The sequence below is a fragment of the Leopardus geoffroyi genome, chromosome A2 (assembly GCF_018350155.1).
Source record: "Leopardus geoffroyi isolate Oge1 chromosome A2, O.geoffroyi_Oge1_pat1.0, whole genome shotgun sequence".
Lineage (NCBI taxonomy): Eukaryota > Metazoa > Chordata > Mammalia > Carnivora > Felidae > Leopardus > Leopardus geoffroyi.
Window position 1 is genome coordinate 8,292,297 of NC_059331.1, and position 18,574 is coordinate 8,310,870.

The window sequence follows — 18,574 nt, forward strand, 5'->3', positions numbered from 1 at the left end:
AAACGACTGAGCCACCCAGGTGCCCCACAAACTTTGTTTTTAAGTGTCTACTTCAGTGGCATTATGCACATTCACACTGTCGTGAGGCCATCACCGCCACCCATCTCCAGAACTTTCTGTCTTGCAAAACTGAAACTCCGTTCCCATGAAACACTAAATCCTCATTCCCCTCCCCCAGCTCCTGGCTCCCACCCTTTTCCTGCCCATCTCTATCCATTTGCTTCTTCCAGGGACCACATCTAAAAGGAATCATACAGTATTTGTCCTTTTGTGTCTGGCTTCTTGCACTTAACATAATGTTAACATAATGTCCTCAAGGTCCAGCTACATCGTAGCATGTGTGAGAATGTCCTTCCTTTTCAGTCTGAATATTACCCACATTTGGTATTTACTCATCTGTTGGTGGGCACCGGGGTTGTTTCCACTATTCGGCTATTGTGATGAATAATGGTGCTTTGAACGTGGATGTACCAACATCTCTGAGATCCTGCTTTCAGTTTTTTTGGTTCTACGCCCCAAAGGGGAATTGCTGCATCATATGGTAACTCTGTTTCTAATTTTCCAAGGAACTGCCACACTGTATCCCACAGCAACAGCAGGTTTTACATTCCCACCAACAGGGTACGAGGGCTCGGATTTTTCCACATCCTCGCCAGCACTTGTTATTTATTTTTTTAATGTTTACTTATTTATTTTGAGAGAGAGAGAGAGAGAGAGAGATTGAGAATCCCAAACAGGCTCCACGCTGTCAGCACAGAGCTGGACTCGGAAATCGATCTCACAAACCATGACAGCATGACCTGAGCCGAATAAAAGGGTCACACGCTCAATGGACTGAGCTGCCCAGGAGCCCCTGTTTTCGGTTTTCTAGATAGCAGCCATTCTAAGGGGTGTTGGGTGGTTGTCACTTTCAAGTGTTAAGAGGCTGCTTCTGTCTTCATAGAACTGTCTTGGGTTAATAAAGTCATTCGATAAGAGGTGCCTGGGTGGCTCAGTCTGTTAAGTGTCTCTTTTATTAGGCTCAGGTCATGATCTCATGGTTCATGAATTTGAGCCCCATGTCAGGCTCTGTGCTGACAGCTCAGGGCCTGGAGCTTGCTTCAGATTCTGTGTCTCCCTCTCTCTGCCCCTCCCCCGTTCAGACTCTGTCTCTCTCTCTCTCTCAAGAATAAATAAACATTCAAAAAGAAAAAAAGTCATTTGGGGTGCCTGGGTGGCTCACTCGGTTGAGCGTCCGACTTTGGCTCAGGTCATGATCTCATGGTTCGTGAGTTCGAGCCCCACGTCAGGCTCTGTGCTGACAGCTCAGGGCCTGGAGCCTGCTTTGGATTCTGTCTCCCTCTCTCTCTCTCTCTCTCTGCTCCTCCCTGGCTCTCACTGTCTCTCTCTCTCACAAAAATGAATAAACACTTAAAAAAAAAAAGTAATTGGATGAAAGATTAAAAAGTGAGCAGCCCCAAGGAGAAGTAACAGCCAGATAAACCCACGACAGTGGAACCCTTCTCCTAGGAGAATCAGAGCCCCTGAGGCCCCACCCCCTGTTCCTTTCCCAAGGTCACCCTGTGAGCGCATGTGCAGGTGATATTCTGGGAACACCGGCTTGGGCACAGACAGGTTCTCCTTTCTCCAGTTCAGGGTTGGACAACCTGTTCTGCCACAATCTCACGGATGCCACTCCCAGGCCCAACCTGCACTGCAGAATGAGGTCAGTGAAAGACGGGGAGGGGAATGCACAGGAGAGGCAACGAGCAGGTGGACGGAAAGGGGCCGGGTGGGACAGGCAATTGGTTGTGGCATACCCTCCCCCTGCCACATGGTCCTCTGGCCACACGCGTGTGTGTCTATACAAACTCCGGGGCTGGGCTAACCAGTCATTCCTGCTATGGCTCTCCAGGAACTAGTAAAGGAAAAAGGATGGTTAGAAGCTACTTTAAATCAATGCTTCTCAAGGGGGACCATTTTGTCCCCCAAAGGGTACCTGCTGTGTTTGGAGACATTTTTGTGTTGTCAGAACCCTGGGGATGGAGAGCAGTGGGAATTTCTTTCTCATGGCCATTATTATTTAAGTTTTATTTACTTAAGTAATCTCTACACCCAACATAGGGCTTGAACTCACAACCCCAAGATCAAGAGTCACACAGCCTTCTGAAGGAGCCAGCCAGGCCTCCCTATGGGAACTAATTATTATTATTATTATTATCATCATTATATGAGAGAGAGAGAGAGAGAGCGAGCGAGCGCGAGCTGGGGAGGGGCAGAGGGAGAGAGAGAATCCTAAGCAGGCTCTATGCCCAGAGCAGAGGCCTGCCCAGGGCTGGATCTCATGACCGTGAGATCATGATCTGAGCTGAAATCAAGAGTCCCGACTCTTACCCGACTGAGCCACTCAGGCACCTTGGGGGGAGTTATTTTTATTTTGGCAAGTATTGAAGGCATTCTAAAACCTTAAACAGGATCCTGGACGTGTAGGCCTACAGAACAAAGAAATAGGAAAATCTGCTCCACCCTTGGGGTTGGAGTTGGATGTTAGACACTGCAGGGAGGGTGTCTGTTTTGCAGAAAAGCCTCTGAAGTCACATAAACACAGAACACTTTATAGTTGTAGATCAAGGTTAGATACTAGTCATGGAAGGGTGGTGACTCAATTTGTCTTATGGACTGAAGGTTCTGAACGTCCAATATGTAGAGAGAGTCCCACCCTCACTTGGCCCCGTCTCTGCCCCGACGTCGGTATACAGACATCCACAAGTGGTAGGGGCTTCATAGCCTAGAATCTGTGCCCACGGGAAGGGGGGAGACAGGGTAGGGGACGCTTCTGAAGGGTCGTCCCTGACACTGGCCCCCAGGGAGGCTGAAGGGACTTGCTCGTAGCGAGCCTGTGGTCACCCCTTCTCATCCTTGTTTATTTGTTTTGTTTCTCTGTAGGAGTATTTTCCTTGTTAAAAAATTGAGATATAGGGGCGGCTGGGTGGCTCAGTCAGTTAAGCATCCGACTTTGGCTCAGGTCGTGATCTCTCGGTCCGTGAGTTCGAGCCCCCCGTCGGGCTCTGTGCTGACAGCTCAGACCCTGGAGCCTGCTTTGGATTCTGTGTCTCCCTCTCTCTCTTCCCCTCCCCTGCTCGCGCTCTGTCTCTCTCTCAAAAACCAACAGACATTAAAAGATAAATAAAACCACCATTTTTTTTCTTATGATAAAAAATGTTTAAGGTTTACTGTTTCAAATATGCGATACAGTATTAACTATAGTGACTATTACATCCCTGTAACATATACGTTGTAACTGAAAATTTGTATCTTTTGACCTCCTTCACCCTGTCCACCTGCCCCCACCCCCATCTCTGGCAACTACCAATCAGGTCTCTGTATCTATGAGCTTGGTTTTGCTTTAGATTAGTTTAGTCTTTTTTTTTTTTTTTTTGATTCCACATATAATTGAGATCATTTGGTATTTGTCTTTCTCTATCTGACTTAGTTCACTTGGTACAATGCCCTCAAGGTCCACCCCTGTTGTGGCAAATGGCATCTCTTTCTTTCTTTTTCGTGGTTGAATACTATTCTCATCGCTGGCCTTTTAAATAAAAAAAAAAAAAAAAAAAAAAAAACCCAAGGGTTGGGAGGCCGGGTGGATCAGTGGGTTAAGCGTCCTACTCTTGGTTTCAGCTCAGGTCACGATCTCACGGTTCCTGAGTTCGAGCCCCACATCGGGATTCTCTCCGTCTCTCTCTGCCCCTCTCCCCTACCTTGAAATAAATAAATAAACTTTAATAAACAAACAAATAAATAAATGACCAGGACCTGGTGGCAGAGACCCGGGTAGTTCTCGAGGGTAGACATGTTGGAGAGAGGACACAGAGGAGAGCGATGCCACCCCAACTTTATCTCTCCTTCGCCAGTAAGCACCACGCCAGCCATCACGTGAGCGGCCACCAGCGGTGGGCTGGTCAGTCACGTGGTGCTCAGGGTCGGTGAAGGACCGAAAGAGGAAGCGCAGAGACCCAGAACACTGCGCTCTCTGCCAAAAGGGGAGGCCTCCACAGGAAAGGCTGGATAAAGGCCCGAGCTCCAACGTGTCCCCCAGGAGAGGGTCCAGGCTGCAGTCCTCAGTGCCGGATGAGGCCAGTGTTGGTGCCCGACACCCTACAGTCACAGGACGGCCCCCCAATCAGAGGACTATTGGATCCAAAACATTAGTGATGCTGAGGCAGAGAACCCCTGCTTTAGATCATCTTACATATACAGCCTGCTAAACTGTACCCAAACAGAAGGGGGAGAAATGCTACATTTTATTTATTTATTTATTTATTTTTTAAGTTTATTTATTTTATTTTTGAGAGAGAGAGAGAGAGAGAGTGGGGCAGGGGCAGAGAGAGGGGGGGACAGAGGATCTGAAGTGGGCCCCGAGCTGACAGCACAGGGCCCGATGTGGGGCTTGAACTCACCAACCGTGAGATCATGACCTGAGCCAAAGGCAGACGTTCAACCGAATGAGCCACCCAGGCGCCCCAGCAGTTTGCCCTTCATAATGCAGGTGGGCCTCATCCCATAGGCTGAAGGCCTGAACAGAACCAAAGACGGACCTTCCACCAGCAGGAGGGGGTTCTGCCAGCAGGCGACCTTGGAACCTGCACTACAGCATTGACTCTTCCTGTGTCTCCAGCCTTTGGGACTTACCAGCCTCTATAATCACCTGAACCCGGATCCTTAAAATCAATGGGGCTGCCATAACAAAATCCCATAAGCTAGGTGGCTTCGCCAACAGAAATTTATTTTCTCACAGTTCTGGTGGCTAGGAAATCCAAAATCCAGGTACCAGAAAATTCACCCTCTGGTGAGGGCTCTCTTCCTGGCTCACAGACAGATGTCTTCCCACTGTGTGCTCCATGGTGGACAGAGGAAGAGAGAGAGAGGGAAGGAGACTGATTGAGAGGGAAGGATGGAGTTCTCCAGTGTCTAGTCTTCCAAGGGCACTATTCCTGTTAGATCAAGGCCCTACCTTTATGATCTCATTTACCCTTAATTACCTCCTTCCAGGCCTATCTCCAAATATAGTCACATTGGGGGTTAGGGCTTTGACGTATCAAGTTGGGTGGGCACGATCCAGTTCATAGCAAATCTCTGTCTATCTATGTGCCCATCCGACTGGTTCTGTTTCTCCAGAGAACCCTAACAGAGGGGAGACAAGACCTTCTAAAAAGGAAAGCAAATTCCAGCACTGCCTGGCATAGATGACTGAGAGCAGGTGAAAATGGTCGCCTAGGGTTCCCCTTGGGTCCGTGGCGTTAGGTACCACCTGCAGGCAGCCGGCTCCTACCCCATCTGGAGTGCTGTGTTTGCAGCAGACGGAGGAGTGTGGTGGCTAAGGGCCCGGACACCGGGGTCCACCGGCCTAGCTACAAATAAGGTCAGCCCTGCAGGACTGTGTGACCTTGGGTAAATTATTAACCCTCTCTGTGCCTCACTTCCAACTATAACATAGGGTGATAATACGAGATAGAGCATAGGGTGTGGTGAGGGTTATGTCAATGGACATATGGTTTCTATTTATTTTTATAAAAATTTTTTAATGTTTATTTATTTTCGAGAGGGGGGGGGAGGGGCAGAGAGAGAGGGAGACACAGAATCTGAAGCAGGCTCCGGGCTCTGAGCTGTCAGCACAGAGCCTGACGTGAGGCCCGAACCCATGAGTCATGAGATCATGACCTCGAGCCAAAGTTGGACGCCTCACCGATTACGCCACCCAGGTGCCCCTATTTTTATTTCTTTAAGTTTATTTATTTTTTTGAGAGAGACAGAGACAGAGTGAATGGGGGAGGGGTAGAGAGAGAGAGAGAGGGAGACAGAGAATCCCAAGCAGGCTCTGTGCTGCCAGTGTAGACACTAACTCGGGGCTTGGATCCACAAAACCGAGAGATCAGGACCTGAGCAGAAACCAAGAATCAGATGCTTACTCAACTGAGCCACCCACATCCCCTCAGACATATGGTTTTTAAATGAATAGACTTTATATATATATACGTATATGTACATATATATATATATGTATTTTGATGTTCTTTTTATTTTTGAGAGACAGCGTGCATGCACGTGGGGTAGGGGCAGAGAGAGAATCAGTTTTAGCAAGTTCATCTCTTCTTTAAAAAAATTTTTTTTTTTAATTTATTCATGAGAGATAGAGACAGCACGAGTCAGGGAGGGGCAGAGAGAGAGGGAGACACAGAATCCAAACAGGCTCCAGGTTCTGAGCTGTCAGCATAGAGCCTGACGTGGGGCTTCAACTCATGAACCGTGAGATCATGACCTGAGCCGAAGCTGGACGCTTAACTGACTGAGCCACCCAGGCGGCCCCCAAAATGATCATTTTTTTTTTTTTAATTTTTTTTTTTCAACGTTTATTTATTTTTGGGACAGAGAGAGACAGAGCATGAACAGGGGAGGGGCAGAGAGAGAGGGAGACACAGAATCGGAAACAGGCTCCAGGCTCTGAGCCATCAGCTCAGAGCCCGACGCGGGGCTCGAACTCACGGACCGCGAGATCGTGACCTGGCTGAAGTCGGACGCTTAACCGACTGCGCCACCCAGGCGCCCCTAAAATGATCATTTTAATCACGTGGTCACACTAACTGGGAACCCCTCCTTGGAGGTCTGCTGTCTTTCTCTGAGATTTGGCGAGCCTGCAGGGTAAGTTGGGGAGTTTGTGTATTTGCACTGAAATCATGAGCCACCCAGGCACCCCTATCTTGCGTACTTTTTATTTAAAAAAAAAAAAAAATTCCAGAGCTCCACCTGAGAGGGTCTCAGCCTCCAGGAGATTCTCCAGGCTTGTGTTTTGAACAAGCCCCCTTGGCCAGTGTGCCTTCTTGGCGAAGGTGGGAAGCATGCACAGGCTAATGTTCTCTGTTGATTTCTCTAGAACACCACCTCCGTCAGGGCAGAGGAGTTGCGCAATACATAGGACTAAATCAAGTCATTTTGGTTGAATTGTCTTTTTGTTTTAAAGTTTATTTTTATTTACTTTGAGAGAGAGAGAGAGCGCACAAGCAGGGGAGGGGCAGAGGGAGACAGGATCCCAAGCAGTCTCTGAGCTGTCAGTGCAGAGCCCCACGTGGGCTCATGAACTTTGAGATCATGACCCAAGTCGAAGTCGGACACTTAACCGACTGAGCCACCCAGGCGCCCCTAATTTAAATTGTCTTGCTGCCCAATGTGACTGCAGCTTCCAGAGGAGAGGACCTCTTTCCTTTTTCATTTTCTTCTAGCAATCGGGGTAGGATTATGACTGAGAAGGGAGCCAGCATGTCTTATGAGATCATTTGATAAGCAGATGCACCTACTGGTCTATTCATTGGCCCCAATTCACATAAGCACAGGCCAGGTGAGGTTAACTAAGCAGACATTATACACAGCTCGTGGTATAAAAGCTGGGCAGTGAGTTCTACAGACCGCAGAATGCTGTGCATTGTTCCTCCAGACCTTGAGGGAGTGTGACAGAACCAGAGATTCAAGTGTTCCCTCATCCTGGACAGGCTGGGAGGGAGGGGAAGTTGGGAGGATGGGTGTGCTGGCCAGATCCCAATGCCGCTCTGCGGCGTCTTCGGGGGAGAAGACCCAGAAAGGCCACACAAGAAGTGTGATTTCACGCACGCACGCTCACTCACAAGCGCAGGAGAGACGGAACACGCCCAACATGTGACATAAAATTATCATTTTCAAGTTTATTTATTTATTTTGAGAGAGAGAGAGAGAGCATAAGAAGGGGAGGGGCAGAGAGAGAGGGAAAGAGAGGGAGAGAGAGAGGGTCGCAAGCAGGCTCCGGGCAGTCAGTGCAGAGCCCAGCGTGGGGCTCAAACCCACAAACTGTGAGATCGTGAGTTGAGCCAAAATCAAGAGTCGGATGACTAACTGACTGCGCCACCCAGCTGCCTCTAAAATTTACCATTTTAAAGTGCACAATTGGGGCGCCCGGGTGGCTCAGTCTGTTGAGTGTCTGACTTTGGCTCAGGTCATGATCTCACAATTTGTGGGTTTGAGCCTGTGTCCAGCTCTGTGCTGACAGCACAGAGCCTGGAGCCTGTTTCAGATTCTGTGTCTCTCTCTCTCTCAAAAATAAATAGACATTAAAAAAACATTTAAGTGTACAATTTAGTAGCATTAATTGTATCTATGCTGTTGTGCAAACGTCACCACTAACCATCTCCGGAACTTTTTCATTTTCCTCAACTGAAACTCTGTTACCGTTCAGTATCAACTTCCCAGCTCCCATCCTCTAGCCCCTAGAAACCTCCATTCTACTTTCTGCCTCTATTAATTTACTTATTCTTGGTACTTCATGGAAGTGGAATCATATTGATACTTGTCCTTTTGTGCCTGGTTTATTTCACTCAGCATAGTGTCCTCAAGGTTCACCCATGTAGTAGGGGTCAGAATTTCCTTCCGTTTTAAGGCTGAATAATGTATGTATTCATCACATTCTCCAGTCATCTGTTGACGGACACTTAGGCTGCTTTCAGATCTTCTCTGTTGTAAGTAATGCTGCTAGGAACATCGATGTGCGAACATCGGTTAGGGTCCTGAGACCTATCGGCCAAGATATTGGCATTGATACAATTCATTAATTTTACTCCGATTTCTTCGGGTTTACCTGTATTCATTTGCTTGTATGCATGTATTAAGTTCCATACAATTTTATCACGTGTGTGGGTTTCCATCTCCACCACCACAGTCAAGATACAAACTGTTCCAACACTGCTACTATCCCCAGTACTGCCCTTTTAATTTTTTTTTTTCAACGTTTATTTATTTTTGGGGACAGAGAGAGACAGAGCATGAACGGGGGAGGGGCAGAGAGAGAGGGAGACACAGAATCGGAAACAGGCTCCAGGCTCTGAGCCATCAGCCCAGAGCCCGATTCGGGGCTCGAACTCACGGACCGCGAGATCGTGACCTGGCTGAAGTCGGACGCTCAACCGACTGAGCCACCCAGGCGCCCCAGTACTGCCCTTTTAGAACCCCCCTCCCTCCTTCTTCCAACTGCTCTTCTTCCCCCAATCTTGAAAAAATGTTGCCATTTCAAAAATGTTATATAAGAATCAGATATATTGTAACCTTTTGAAATTGATTTTGATTTGATTTGATTTTGGTACTCAGCATAATTTCCCGGAGACTCATTCATTCTGGTTGTTGCAGGAATCGATAGTTCACTCCCAAGGTGCGTTGGTTGAGCATCCAACCCTTGGTCTGGGCTCAGGTCATGATCCTAGGGTCATGGGATTGAGCCCTGTTTTGGACTCTACACTGAGTGTGGAACCTGCTCAAGATTCTCTCTCTCCCTCTGTCTCTGTTAAATTAAAAAAAAAAAAAAGTTCAGGGCTGCCTGGGTGGCACAGTCGGTTAAGTGTCTGACTCTTAATCTCGGCTCAGGTCACGATCTCACAGTTTGTGAGTTCGAGCCCCACAGTGGGCTCTGCACTGACGGCTGGAGGCTGCTTGGGATTCTGTCTCTCCTCTCTGCCCCTCACTCTAGTGCGCCCTCTCTCTCTCCAAATAAATAAATAAAATTAAAAAATTAAAATCGTTCACTCCCTTTTATTGCTGAGTAGTATTCTATAGTATGGGTTGATCAAGGTCTGCCAATCATTCACCTGTGTGAAGGACACCTGGGCTGGTGCCAGGTTTTGTCTGTTCCATACAAAGCTACTATGAACATTCACCCTCTCACCCACAGGTTTCTGTGCGAACATGTTTTCATTGCCTCAGGATAAACGCCAGGAGTGCAATTAACCGGGTCATGTGATAGTTGTCTGTGTCCTTCTTTCTGAAGCTGCCAACTTGTTTTCCAGAAAGGCTGCACCATCTTACATGCCTGCCTGCAGAAGACGTATCAGCCACGTGTATGTTCCTCGTGTTTTTGAATGTATTCCAGTTTTTCCATGTCCTCGCCAGCATTTGGTGTTGTTAGTAATTTTCATTTTAGCCATTCTGATAGCGGGTAGTGATTTCTCACTGTGGTTTGAATTTACATTTCCTTAACGGGGTAATGATATTAACTAAACATCTTTTCACGTGTTTATTTGCCATCTGTACATCCTCTATGGTGAAATGTCTATAAATAATTCAAACGTAGCTCAAATTTTATGTTATATATATATATATACACACACACACACACATACACACACCTATCATGTGTACACATATGTAAAACTGTAAAACTCATATGTAAAACACATATGTAAAACTCTTGATGGAGGCCTGAACTGCAATAATTCAAAAAAGTTTAACAAAGTCAACCTAAAATAAAACATACTATAGCTAGAATAAAACACCGATAGGGGCACCTGGGTGGCTCAGTCGGTTGAGGGTTCGACTTTGGCTCGGGTCATGATCTCGCGGTTCGTGAGTTCAAGCCCCACATCAGGCTCGCTGCTGCCAGATCAGAGCCCGCATCAGATCCTCTGTCCTGTCTCTCTCTGCCCCCCTCACCTGTGCTCTCTTTCTCTCTCAAAAATAAATAAAACATTAAAAAAAAAAAACAATAAAATTATGACAAATGTGGGTAGTTAGGTATTCACTGTTAGTGCCATGCTGGTTATTTCCTAAGTTCAGTTAAAACCTGGGCTGCCTGCTAAAAGAACTCTATTGCCCTGGGTTTGTATTTGGAAGGACTGTTTCCTGTTTTCTATACTACACATCTCACTGCTTGATCTGGGGAAATTGCTTTCTTGTGAGGCTGACTTTTCAGGGCAGTAGGATATGCTTGAGGAATAAATATGTTTCTTTAATAAACAATTTCAGGGGCGCCTGAGTGGCTTAGTCGGTTAAGCGTCCGACTTCAGCTCAGGTCATGATCTCGCTGTTCGTGAGTTCAAGCCCCGCGTCAGGGTCTGTGCTGACAGCTCAGAGCCTGGAGCCTACTTTGGATTCTGTCTCCCTCTCTCTCTGCTCCTCCCCAGCTCATGCTCTATCTCTGTCTCTCAAAAATAAATGTGAAAAAACTAAAAAAAAACAAAAACAAAAAAAAAAACAAAAACAATTTCATGTTCCAAGGGAGGTCCGAAGAGGTTACTGAAAAATTATTCACTTTACAATTGCAACTGAAGGAGATGCATTTTACATTTTCACACACTGGACTTTGGTAAGCTTTGTAATTCAAGTCCTACAAGAGGGAGGTCCAGTTTTCTTGGCAACGGTTAATTTTATGTATCAACTTGGCAGGCCATGCCTTCTAGTTGTTTGGTAAAACACTAGCCTAGATGTTGCTGTGGAGGTATTATTTTGGTTGTAATTAACATTTAAATCAGTCAACTTTGAGTAAAGTGGCTGTGACCCCAGACAATGTAGATGGGCCTCAGCCAATCAGTTGAAGGTCTTAAGAGTAAAGATTGAGGTTTCCCCAAGAAGAAATTCTCTTCGAGACTGTTGTATAGAAACCCTCCTTGAATTTCTAGCGTGATGCCCTGTAGAATTCTGACTCAAGACCGCAACATCTACTCTTCCCTGAATTTGACTTGTTAGCCACATATGTACGTATATGTGTATATAGGTATATGCATACATATACGCTACCATAATATCATATACTATAATTTTGCGAAAGATTACCACTGGGGACTTAAAAAGATATTTGCACACCCATGTTTATAGCAGCATTACTTACAACAGACAAGATGTGGAAGCAACCCAAGTGCCCATCAACAGATGGATAATGTGATGTATACACAATAGATTAGATTTTGACTTGTCAGCCCCTACATTTATGTGAACCAAATCCTCCAAATATTTCTTACCCCCTTTCTCTGTCTCTGTTTTATACACACACACACACAGGCATACCTTGGAGAAGTTGTGGGTTCAGTTCCAGACCATTATAAGGTGAATATCACAGAAAAGAAAGTCAAATGAATCCTGGGTTCTCCTCGTACATATAAAAGTATGTTTACACTATAGTGTGGTCTGTTAAGTGTGTAATAGCATCATGTCTAAAAAAAAAAAAAAACAAAAACAAGGTACAATGTACGTACCTTAATTAATAAATACTTTATTGCAGTGGCTTAGTTGGTTAAGCGTCTGACTTCGGCTCAGGTCATGATCTCGAGGTTTGCGAGCTCGAGCCCCGTGTCAGGCTCTGTGCGGACAGCTCGGAGCCTGGAGCCTGCTTCAGATTCCGTGTCTCGCTCTCTCTCTGCCCCTCCCCTACTCGTGCTCTCTCAAAAGTAAATAAACATTAAAATAAATAAATAAATAAATAAATACTTTATTGCTTGAAAATGCTATCATCTGAGCTTTCAGTGAATCATAATCACTGACCACAGAACAAATATAAAAATAACGAAAAAGTTTGAAATATTGTGATTGCCGAAATATATATCATAGAGACAGAAAGTGAGCAAATGCTGTGGGAAAAATTATGCTGATGGACTTGTTCAATGCAAGGTTGCCACAAGCCGTCAATTTATAAAAACGAAGTATTTACAAAGTGCAATAAAACGAGGTATGCCTGTCTGTGTACATAACAAAAGCAAGAGAACAAATATATATGTACATATATACATGTATATGTACTATCCTCATCTCTGGAAAACTCTAACATATCTGTAGAGGCACGTGAAAAACTCCCACCTAATAAACGACAGATTCATAAAAATGTAGACGTGACCATGCAGACTCCAAGGTTGCTAAAACCCACTGGGGATTTTATTTTTGCCATACAGGGAGTGATGCTGCAAACATTTTGCCATTCTTTTTTTTTTTAAGTTTTATTTTATTATTGTTTATTTAAGTAGGATTCACGCCCAGCGCAGAGCCCAATGTGGGGCTTGAATTCATGACCCTGAGATCAAGATCTCAGCTGAGATCAAGAGTCGGATGCAAAACTGACTGAGCCACCCTGGTGCCCCGCCCCCCTCTCTTTTTTTAAATCTATTTTAAAAAATATTTTATTTTTATTTTGTAATATTTATTTTTTGGAGAGCATAACTGGGGGAGGGGGGGAGAGAGGGGGTCAGAGGATTCAAAGAGGGCTCTGTGCTGACAGTCTGACAGCATTGAGACTGATGTGGGGCTTGAACTCACGAACTGTGATATCATGACCTGAGCCAAAGATGGACGCTCAACCAACTGAGCCACCCAGGCACCCCCAAAGATTTTAAGTAATCTCTAGGCCCAACATGAGGCTCAAACCCACAACCTGAGATCAACTTTTGGTGTTGTAGGTTTCATGGGTTTGGGCAAACGTATAATGACATGTTATCCACCACTATAGTATCATACAAAGTAGTTCCACTGCCCTAAAAATCCTCTGTGCCCTCCTATTCATCCCTCCTTCCCCTGTAATCCCTCAGATCCAATGACCTTTTCACTGTTTCCAGTTTTTCCTTTTCCAGAATGTCACAGAGTTGGAATCATACAGTATGTAGGCTTTTCAAATTGACTTCTTTAATTTTAGAATATGCATTTGTGGTCCCTCCGTGTCTTTTCATAGCCTGAGTACATTTCTTTTTAATGCTATTATCCCATTGTCTGGATGTTCCACAGTTTATTTATCTGGTAAAGGACATCTTGGTTGCTTCCAAGTTTGTTTGTTTGTTTTTTTTAACTTTTAAATGTTTGAGAAAGAGAGAGAGAGAGAGAGAGAATGAGTGAGCGAGGGAGGGGCAGAGAGAGAGGGAGCCACAGAATCTGAAGCAGGCTCCAGGCTCTGAGCTGCCAGCACAGAGCCCGACGCGGGGCTCGAACCCACTAACCAGGAGATCGTGACCTGAGATGAAGTTGGACACTTAACTGACTGAGCCACCCAGGTGTCCCGGTTGCTTCTAAATTTTGATAGCTATGAATAAAGTCACTATAAGCATTTATATGCAGGTTTTCGTGTGGACCTAAGTTCTCAGCTCCTTGGAGTAATTATCAAGGTATGCAAATGCTGGGTCATATGGAAGATTATGTTTAGTTTTATAAGAAACTGCCAAACCGTCTCCCCAAGTGTCTGCGCTCTTTTCCATTTATACGAACAGTGAAACAGAGTTCCTGTTGCTCCACACCCTCACCAGCATCTGGCGTTTTGCAAGTTGGACTTACACTATTCTAATAAGTGCACAGTCGTATGTCACTGTTGCTTTAATTTGCAATACCCTGAACATCTTTTCATATGCTTATTTACCATCTATAGATCTTTGGTGAGGTGTCTGTCCAGGCTTATCCATTTTTTAGTTGGGTTGTTCATTTTTTTTTAAATTGTTTTTCATTTGTTTTTGAGAGAGAGAGAGAGAGAGAGAGAGAGAGTGAGCAAGCACGTGTGCAAGTGGGGGAGGGGCAGAGAGAGAGGGAGACACAGAATCCGAAGCAGGCTCCAGGCTCTGAGCTGTCAGCCCAGAGCCCGACGCGGGGCTCGAACTCACGGACCGTGAGATCGTGACCTGAGCTGAAGTCGGACGCTTAACCGACTGAGCCACCCAGGCGCCCTACAGAATTAGACATTTTAAAATGAACAATTCAGGGGCGCCTGGGTAGCTCAGTTGGCTAATCGTTGGACTCTTGATTTCGGCTCAGGTCATGATCTCATGGTTCATGAGTTTGAGCCCTGCATCAGGCTCTGCACTGGTGGTATGGAGCCTGCTGGGGATTCTCTCTCTCTCTGCCCTTCTTCCATTCTCTCTCTCTCTCTCTCTCAAAATAAACAAAAATAAAAATAAAATAAAAAGAAAATGAGCAACTCAGTGGTATTTAGTGCATTCACAATGTGTAAGCTCCGCATCTATCTAGTTCCAAAATATTTTCATCATCCCCAAATAAAACCCTGAACCAATCAAGCAGGTATTCTCTCCCCCTTCTCCCAAGACCCTGGGCAATCTGCTTTCTGTCTGTATGGATTTGCCTATTCTGGGCATTTGCAACAGACTGTCTGATTTCTTTTATTTAGCACGGTTTCAAGGTTCATCCACGTCATAGCATGTATTAGAACTTCATTTCTTTTTGTGGATGAACATTCCATTGAATGTGTGCACCACAGTCCATCCATTCATCTGTTAACAGATACTTGGACTGTTTCCAACTTTTAGCTTTGGTGAGTAGTGGCACAGCAATAAATACTTGTTTTCAAGTATTTGTTCAAGTACCTATTTTCTATTCCTTTGGGTTAGATACCTAGGATGTAGATGGTTTCTTAAGGTCACAAGACTGGAAGCTAAGGGTGTGAATACAGATAGGGGGCCAAGTCCTGGGGTAGTTCGTTATCAAGAGGTGAGTGGGAAGAAGAGGAAGCTACAAGGGAGCCTGGGAAAGAGCAGCTATTGGCATGGGAAGAAACCCAGAAGTGTATGAAGTGTGTGGTGCGTTGGAAGCCAAGTGAATACAATGTCTTTTTTTTTTTTTTTTTTAATTTTTAATGTTTATTTAGTTTTGAGAGAGAGAGAGAATCCAAAGCAGGCTCCAGGTTCTGAGCTGTTAGCACAGAGCCTGACGCGGGGCTCGAACTCGTGAACCACTAGATCATGGTCTGAGTTGAAGTCAGACGTTCAACCGACTGAGCCACCCACCCAGGCGCCCCATGAATAGAATGTTCTAAGGAGGTAACGTGTCAACTGTTGCCAGAAGGTCAGGGAAAGTGAAGATGAGAATTGACTCCTGCATTTAGCAACAGGCAGGTGCCTGTGACCTTGAAGAGTCATTCCGGTGGAATAGGAAAGGCCTGAAAAGAGCAAATTTTTTTTTTTTTTTAATTTTTTTTTTTCAACGTTTATTTATTTTTGGGACAGAGAGAGACAGAGCATGAACGGGGGAGGGGCAGAGAGAGAGGGAGACACAGAATCGGAAACAGGCTCCAGGCTCTGAGCCATCAGCCCAGAGCCCGACGCGGGGCTCAAACTCACGGACCGCGAGATCGTGACCTGGCTGAAGTCGGACGCTTAACCGACTGCGCCACCCAGGCGCCCCTCAAAAGAGCAAATTTAATAGAAGTTAGAGAAGACCTAAATAAACAGATATACCATGTTCATGGATCAGAGGATTTAATATTAAGGTAACACTTCTCCCCAAATTGGCCTACAGATTCAATGTGATCCCACTCAAAATCCCAGCAGTTTTTGGTAGAAATTGACAGGCTGATTATAAAGTTTACACAGAAATGCAAGGACCTAGAGTAACCAAAACAATTTTTTTTTTTTAATTTTTTTTTCAACGTTTATTTATTTTTGGGACAGAGAGAGACAGAGCATGAACGGGGGAGGGGCAGAGAGAGAGGGAGACACAGAATCGGAAACAGGCTCCAGGCTCTGAGCCATCAGCCCAGAGCCTGACGCAGGGCTCGAACTCACGGACCGCGAGATCGTGACCTGGCTGAAGTCGGACGCTTAACCGACTGCGCCACCCAGGCGCCCCCAAAACAATTTTTAAAAAGGGCAAATTCGGAGGAGTACCTGATTTCAAGACTTATTATAAAGCTACACTTATCAAGACAGTGTGGTCTTAGCATAACATAGACCTATCAATCAATAACAAAACATGGTTATCCAGAATCAGACTCATGCTTAAACAGTGAATCGATTTTTACAAAAGTGCCACAGTAATTCAACGTGAGAGCAGACATTTCAGGACTGGGGCTGGGACAATTAGATATCCCTCCAGAAAACAATGAACTTCGATTTTACCTCACGCCACACATAAAAATGAGCTTAACACGTATCACAGACCCTGAGCGTTAAAGGCACCAGTTTTATTTACACTGGGATCCCAACGTACAGCCACGAAGCACTGGTCTACGAAACTGTTCCCGGTAGACATCTTGCCCTTAAAGCAGGACTCTAGCTCCTTCCTTGCCGCCATTCTCATGTCCTCATGGTCTCCCCTGCAGACAAAGCTGCTCACGCTTTCACCTCTCAGGTCTATTGCTTCAGCTTCTATCCATCCTACCTCCAATTTCCTCCACCTCTCTCTACGTCTACCACCCTCACCCTACCTTGGGCCACCATCCTTTCTACCCCGGGCCGTGGCAATGGCCTAAAGGGACTCATCACCTCCTGTCCTTCTTCCCCTTTGGCCCAGACTCCACCCTGCAGCATGAGTAACTATGGGAATCTCTTGATTAAAGCCTTTCGAATACTTCCCCAACGAATACTTCCCCAACGTGGTCAGGGAAAAGCTAAAGAGCCTCACCGCAGGCTACGAGGCCCCGCCCAGCGTAGCTGTTGCTGATCTGCCCTCCTCAGCCAAATGGGCCTCCTTCGGTTCCAATGCTCTCTTCCTCCTCGGGGGCCTGGTACATCTTGTTCCCTCGACCTAGTGCCCTCCTCCTCCCGGCCCTTGCTCATCTTTTGCGACTTGGCATAAGCGCGTCTTTCTCCGAGAGGTCTAGCTGACTTGACTGCTCAACTCCAGGAGGGTCCCCTGTTATGATCTCTGCGCTGTGGGCCTTTCTTCCGTTGCACTTAACATTTTCCTATCATGTATTAGCTGATCAATATGGGAGACGGTCACCCGAACTCACAGATTGTCCACATCACGACCAGGACACTGTCTGCCCAGTGTACCACTGGAGGCCAGGGACCAGCTCAGTGTTTAGCATGTCAAGGACGTTTAAGAAACACCACCTGAGGGAACGAGACTGAAATTCAGACCCCACTTGCCCATTTGATGTGCATTATCCAACATCATGAGCTAAGGTTCAGAAGATTCCCAGGTGGCCTGCTTTCACAGATTCCTCATAAGGAATCTGTGGAGGGGAGTGTTGTTATTGTTTCCATCGTACAGGTGAAGAAACGAAAGCCCAATAAATGTTTCTGGCAACACCCAGCTACTACCAGTGGAGTCAGGTTTTAGGGCCAGGTCTTTTCTGACTCCAGCATTGAGATCTCACGGTCTACCCAATACTGCAAGTGGCGTGGGGAGCAGTATGGTGACCGGGATGGGTGGGGTATGGGCTGCCCCCGTTGCCAGGGCTGGACCAGCCTTGTCCTACTGGCCATGGCTGAAGATTACTGAACGGGGAGGATGAGAGGGGAGCCGGGTCCCCACTCTGAACTAGAGGGACCAGGTCCCTAGCTTCTGCTCCCAGCCTTCAGATACTAGTGCTTAACGTTCCTCAGCTCATTTCAGGTGTCTCCTGTCATCCCACGTAGCCCCCGGGGTGAACGTGAATTCAGAGTCTATTTTTCTAAATAAATTCGAAAACCGTACCAAAAAAAAAAAAAAAAAAAGCAGCAGCAATGAGCTAATGCAGACATGATACACACCTAATTGCCAATCAATCTGCATTATTCTTTCAATTAAAAAATTTAAGGGCACCCGTGTGGCTTAGTCGGTTGAGTGTCTGACTTCGACTCGTCATGATCTCCTGACTCATGAGTTTTGAGCCCTGTGTTGAGCTCTGTGCTGACAGCTCAGAGCCTGAAGCCTGCTTCAGATTCTGTGTCTCCCCCTCTCTCTGCCCCTCCTAAGCTCATGCTCTATCTCTATCAAAAATAAACATTAAAAAAAATTTTTTTTAATTAAAGTATCACATAGGGGGCGGCCGGAACACCACAATGATTTATCTGTATGTAGATGTAAATGCTAGGTATTCAATAGTGACTAAATTGGTAACATCTTT

At 45.9% G+C, this 18,574-nt stretch overlaps 1 protein-coding gene across 15 annotated transcripts in view; it reads right to left on the minus strand.

Annotated features, from left to right (window-relative positions):
• Positions 1 to 18,574, minus strand: part of LOC123605291 (anther-specific proline-rich protein APG-like) — a 47,470-nt gene that overhangs the window by 26,973 nt on the left and 1,923 nt on the right. For 4 of the 15 annotated variants that reach the window (XR_006715710.1, XR_006715709.1, XR_006715708.1 and 1 more), the window contains exon 2: positions 11,830 to 11,975. The exons of 4 other annotated variants lie outside the window; for them this stretch is intronic. Coding sequence is in view for 4 of the 11 variants with exons in the window: in XM_045491941.1 (XP_045347897.1) it covers positions 17,486 to 17,576 (91 nt within the window). In the remaining 7 variants the exon portion in view is untranslated. Of the gene's footprint in view, positions 1 to 11,829; positions 11,976 to 15,446; positions 15,680 to 16,394; positions 17,577 to 18,574 lie in introns of those variants that run through there. 7 more of the 15 variants (XR_006715704.1, XM_045491941.1, XR_006715703.1 and 4 more) reach the window with 6 other exon arrangements.